This window comes from Gadus macrocephalus, chromosome 3 (assembly GCF_031168955.1).
Source record: "Gadus macrocephalus chromosome 3, ASM3116895v1".
Taxonomy (NCBI): Eukaryota; Metazoa; Chordata; class Actinopteri; order Gadiformes; family Gadidae; genus Gadus; species Gadus macrocephalus.
Genome location: NC_082384.1, coordinates 7436548 through 7442547, shown reverse-complemented (window position 1 = coordinate 7442547; position 6000 = coordinate 7436548). Strand labels below are relative to the sequence as shown.

Here is a 6000-nt window from a genome sequence, read left to right as displayed (position 1 = left end):
CACTGTTTCTTTAAGATCACGTCACTTGTGTGTTGATATGCCGGTCGGTGCGATGTTTGAATTTAACAGAATTTTTATATGACAAAATGAACGACCTGCCGTTGCTTGTCGAGGTGAGAAATTGTCTCTTCCCTTATTTTATCGCAATTTATATAGTGCAGAACGTCTTACCTGGGAGAGTTTATCGACGGCGGAGCCGTTATGTTTAAAAACATAACGTCTTACCTGGGCGAGTGTCGCTGCGGTGTGTGTGCGTGCGTGTGTGTTCTCACCTGCGCGTGTGCCGATGGCGGAGCCGTTAAACGTCTTCCCTGTGCGTGTGTATGCGTGCTTGTGTGTGTGTGTGTGTACTGTAGTGTGTGCGCATGTGTGTGTGTTTCAATGTATGTTTGTGCGTATGTGCATGCTTGCGTGTGTGTTCTTACCTGCGCGTGTGCCGATGGCGGAGCCGTTAAACATCTTACCTGTGCGTGTGCGTGTGTATGTTCGTGCGCATGTGCATGCTTGCGGTGTATATATGCACTCGCGCTTGCCACATGCGCACTTGAGTAACTTAAAAACTGGTGCGACAGGCCTGCTATTATAGTAGTAAGACATCTATATATAATTTTACTCATTCAATGAATTTGTCGTGTGAAGAAAATGTGCATCAAACCTGGAGTATATGCCGTGGATGATGTGGTAGTATGCCTTGGCCCGTAGGGTGTGGGGAGCGGCCCAGAATCCCTCTCGACCCATGGTCTTCATCTCACTGTGGTCGCTCTTCAGGAGCAGCTGGTAGCGTTGAGCGGCCTCAGGGTCGATCTTCTCCCAGTCCACAAACTGGCCGTACTTCATTCCTGCACTAGAGCTGATCTCCCAGTTATCTGACTCGGAGATCGTCAACATTGAAACCGCCTTGAGGTTTCCTCGGCTGCCGGCTAATTGCAAAGACAAAAAAAAGTTATTTGCCTCTGGTGCACATGTGCAATGATTAAGAAATACATTTTGTGCTGCAATGGGTCCTGTAACAACACATTCTTCACATTATAATGTTTGAGGGATGAGGATACCATTCTGTTCTTTGGTTGAGACATGCTTGCTGGATTTGGACTTGGATTTCCTGGAGGTGAGCCGCGTGGTGACGTTGGTCCCGCTTTTCTTCTCCTTTTTGGTCCCTTTGAACTCAAGCAGGGTCGCAGCTTTCGGCCACAGGAAATTAGACCGGCACTCGTTTTTGTCGCATTCATCAGGTAAGGTCTCGGAGGTCTCGTAACTGTAAAAGGACCTGAAGAAAATGTGTTTTGCTTTGTTGTTGTTTGGAGTTCATATCATCACACATGTTTACCATTTAGGGTAGAACTTCTGGTTGCGATCAATTAGTTGAACTGAAATTACCTCAAATATCAGAAACACGTAAAAGTATCAAAAGTACATGTATGACACAAAAAATAAGAAGGATTATGATATCTCCCCAGGGGGGAAAAACAGACAACATAACCAACAGCTCTTGTAAGCGCTGGACCTGTGAAAGTACCTGGAACGTGGCCTGACCACAACCTTCTCTGTGTCTGCGTGCAGACCGTAGTTCTTGGCGTCCTCTGCGCTGGAATAGGAGTGAGACCTCTGCCTGCCCCGGCCATTCGCAGCAGAAGTCAAGTCTTGGTTTGCTGCGTCCAGTAAATCTAAATCCATAGTCCCGCAGTGGGGGAGCTCCAAAGTCCTTGTAATATGGATCATTATCATCCAGACACCAGGAATGGTGGCATGTGTGTTTGTATGTATGTGTGTGTGTGTGTGGGGGTTTGTGTGTGTGTATGTATGTTGGTGTGTCTATGAGTGTATAGAGGCTGTTCTGTCAAAGTGCTCACTGCTCAAACCCTCTGGGAAGGAGGGTTTATATACAGAATATGATCATGTGAGACCCGCATGGGGGTAAGGCTGCTTTTGTGGTTTTGTTTTTGTGTGTTAAAAATGGAAACTTTTTGGAAAATGGAAGACCTATTTTATAGACCTCTGCTCTTCTTTATCCAAAATGGTGGTGTTTTGTTCTTAATTAATTCCCCTTTTAAATACATTGTTTTAGGTGCAATTATATTTAGAAAACAAACACAGCAGGTCTTATTTGCAAACCAATGGACCTACTTATTAAACAATTACAAAAAGAGTCCATTGATATGTTTAATATATCACACACACAAGTTTGAATCCTTCCCCACTTGTATTTTAACACTTAACAAAAAAACACAAAAAGTGGCTTTCCACACTCGTAAACATTTATATTTGGAAACAACAAGTGTTGTGATGTTGTTACAATGAAAACAAATAAATGACTACATAAATGTAGTCGTTTGTGTCTATCGTGTCTTTCTATAAATAAGTATATTAATTATCAATGTCAATTATCAATATTTTAACTAAAAACGTTTGCAATGTTGATCCGTCACACATAGTTTATAAAAAACATTAAAATTCATGTTTGAGCTTGACGGTACTTGTCAATATGCATTGACTGAGGGACCACGGATGATATACAAAACAACATACTGTAAATAGTGGTGACAATCTCGGAGAAAACCACTATGTGGGTCACTCAAAATCTCTCTAGTTGTAGCATTCAGAATGCACGATGAATTCTGAGAAGACTAACCAATGTTTTTGTTCAACACAACAGTTATATGTTATGATCTAAACACAGCAATTGTTTTGCTATGAAACAAAAAACCATAAAGCCTTCATGTCATCTGCTGGTGCAATGGTAATAGGGAAGATGCAAAACAAGCTCTACTGTCCCCTATGGGAAATATATATATTATAATAGTTACTTAGCAACATTACATAGACCTCCATCACATAGGTTTAATAGCTCTGGTGGTCATACAGACACATTTAATTAACGTAATGAGATACATCCAGTTGACCACCTCTGTGATGAAGCCTTTTGTGGGTTTTTTTTCTGTAGGATTTCAAAATGGGACATAACATCAATAATGGGTCTGGTGGTGACTTGTACCAGGGCAGGGTAGCAGATAGACACACGTGTGTAGGCCTACTACGCTGACACCTGTGAAAAAGGTCTATTGATTGTCATGGTCGCTTTGAGATGTTGCATGCTGAAAAAGGGCATGGTTTACAATGTGTGCTTATGTAACAGGTTTATAAGTTATATTTCGTTTATTGATTTATTATTTTTCCTTTTTGCACTTTTTTATTGATTTATATTTGTTGTTGATTTGGTTTTGGTGCGGTGGGTTTTGTGACCCTGTGGTGACCTGCGAGGTCACAACCTGTTTGTTTTGCGCCATCCTCTTGAGTCGGCGAGTTGCCCTGCATGTTGATAAGAGCATTAAAATGAGAAAAATTAATGTGACAAAGAATTCAGGGGATATAAAAAAAAAAATATGATTAATTGCGATTAATCGTGAGTTAACTATGGCATGAATGCGATTAATCGTGATTAAATATTTTAATCGCTTGACAGCCCTAATATATATATACATCTATATATTTGAGAGAGAGAGAGAGAGAGAGAGAGAGAGAGAGAGAGAGAGAGAGAGAGAGAGAGAGAGAGAGAGAGAGAGAGAGAGAGAGAGAGAGAGAGAGAGAGAGAGAGAGAGAGAGAGAGAGAGAGAGAGAGAGAGAGAGAGAGAGAGAGAGAGAGAGAGAGAGAGAGAGAGAGAGAGAGAGAGAGAGAGAGAGAGAGAGAGAGAGAGAATTGCGTTTTGCATTTGCTACTGTCCCTTTAACGATTTTGCCAAGTATCTTTTGAACCTCGCAGAGCGCCGTTCTGACGTCACACCAAAACAAGAAGCTGCTCGCACTTACCTGGATACTTGCTAACACGAAGTCACCTCAATATGTCTCAAGATGCTTGGTAAGGGTCATAATGATCGTTCTAAATAGTGGCCACTTAGGGTGTGTCGTTGTTACATTAATTTTGCATTTACGGATCCTGTTATGGAGGCTAATTGTTGTGAGCTAACCTCAACTTGTCGGTGCAATAGTTAACCATTTCATTATAAATGGAAATTTATACCATGTACACGTATACGTCTTTTCAATATTGTGTTTAATGTTGAATAATTGCACTTATTATAATTGGACTGTAATGTACACAAGTGAGTATGAGTTAGTCCTGGCATTGCTAAATGTTATCACATGATAAATGTCATGCTCAATCCTCACATCAACAACGCTGTGATTAGATTCGCCCTGGTACTGAAAAAATACGTCTTGATCGATGTTAAAACCTCTTATCTTAAACAATAGCAGTGCATGGATTACACAGTACCCTTGGTCCAAACTCCTCTAATGTTATGAAATGACATGTCAAGATATGGCATGGCATATCATGTTATACCAAGACATGGCATGTCATTTTCATGTGACATCATGTCACAAGCTCATGAGTTCATGGCTTGGCACTTGTTTCTATGAACATCTTTGCAGTACCTACCGACAGAACCTAAATGTAAATGTAAGATCTCATGTGATGTGATGTTATGAAGGTTACAGAACTACGACGCGACGTGTCGGCTGGCGCAAGACATAGCCGAGAATATACATGAACGGTCAAGACTACAGAGAACCGGGGGCAACCCGGCCAAGGTGAGGCCGTGGGGTACACTGTGCAGTTTACACCCATAGGACCAAATTATCTGATCCATAAGCCTAGAATAAAAAACTTCTAAGGGCACATTAATTCACACTTTATTTACATTAGTTAATAATGTTAATAAGCAGATATTTAGAGCCAATTATCAGTTAACTGATCAAATAATCCTTTACTAATGGTGTTCGAGTTTACTAATAGTAGTAATAGGTATCGGTATAGGTAAAAGGTTAATGTTAACATAGGTTTAATGTAAACATTTAATAGTGTTAAGGTTAACACACTACCCCTTACCCTTCTCATATGCTAATGCTATGTACATTCGAATAATGCTAATAATTGCATTAACTAATGTTAATTAATGGTTCATAAATGTACCCTTTTCGTAAAGTGTTACAGAATAATTCATTTCAATGCACGTGATTATTTCAGATCAACATGACACTAAGAGCGTCATTACAGAAGCTCAAGCAAAACATCTCCCAGCTGAAAGAGAGTCTGCTACGAGCTTCATCGTCCCGTCGGATGTATCCTTCTTGAAGCTGTGCTTAACATTGGTGTTTCACATCTGGTGTTAGCATGCGTCTCTATTGGTCAAACAGTAACAAAGCCTGAAAACATTAGAAACATGCATAAAAATTGGTTAAATACAAATATATATACAATGAATATGTGGACTACAACTAGTGTTCATATCGCTTTCTGTCTCGTTGTCATTTACTTGCAGTAACAAAATTTATCCAATAGAGGGCAACATGGTATCTTTTAAATGTAAAACTTGTCTCACATTTAGTAACGTTTTGTGTAATACCTTGCTAAAGGGTATGTGTCAGAGCAACAGCAAAATTATCATGATAATTGTAATATCCATCCTTTCTCATTCATCATCATTAACACCCAAATGTCATGTTTTCGACAAGGAAAAATGCTGGCTGATAACAAAATATTATTCCATCAATAACTGTTTCCCTTAATACAACCATGTTAGAATGCAGTCAGAGGCTGACAGGAGACAGAACCTAGTAGATGACCTGGTCACCAGAGAGAAACATCTCAATGCCACCTTCAGAGGAGAGGTCAAAGAAGAACCTTCCAGGTATGCCAAGTCGTGCAGTATTAATGTAAAATTATTAATTTTTCTACAGCCACAACAGATTTTCCTTCTTTTCTGTAGATGATCAGATTATTTTATATTTCTTAATTGAATCAGAGCATTGATTGTTTTATCTGTGAGTGAAATACATGTCGCTTTATCATTAACGTTTAAAATTAACCAATATAAAGAATAACATGTTTAGTATTTAATATGTTTTCTCTCAGAGGGTAATTACCTGAACTCTTAATGTCTATAACATGTAAGCCAGTTGTTCAGAAGCTTGATTGGTCAATGGGATGCATGGATGTTGAAC

General features: G+C 39.7%; 2 protein-coding genes across 8 annotated transcripts in view; one reads left to right on the top strand and one right to left on the bottom strand.

The window, feature by feature from the left end:
- cfap52 (cilia and flagella associated protein 52) overlaps positions 1-1872 on the bottom strand; it is a 19468-nt gene extending 17596 nt beyond the window's left edge. For all 6 annotated transcript variants that reach the window (XR_009524826.1, XR_009524829.1, XR_009524828.1 and 3 more), the window contains exons 1-3: positions 1517-1872; positions 1053-1267; positions 656-920 (exon numbers count right to left, since the gene is read on the bottom strand). The gene's annotated coding sequence lies outside the window, so the exon portion shown is untranslated. The remainder of the gene's footprint in view (positions 1-655; positions 921-1052; positions 1268-1516) is intronic.
- A 1870-nt stretch (positions 1873-3742) lies between these two features.
- The window catches only part of stx8 (syntaxin 8), a 40340-nt gene continuing 38082 nt past the window's right edge, over positions 3743-6000 (top strand). Inside the window, exons 1-4 of one of the 2 annotated variants that reach the window (XM_060046926.1) lie at positions 3743-3853; positions 4488-4587; positions 5024-5118; positions 5580-5687. In XM_060046926.1, coding sequence (XP_059902909.1) covers positions 3837-3853; positions 4488-4587; positions 5024-5118; positions 5580-5687 — 320 coding nt within the window. In that variant the 5' untranslated portion in view covers positions 3743-3836. The remainder of the gene's footprint in view (positions 3854-4487; positions 4588-5023; positions 5119-5579; positions 5688-6000) is intronic. The other variant, XM_060046927.1, reaches the window with a different exon arrangement.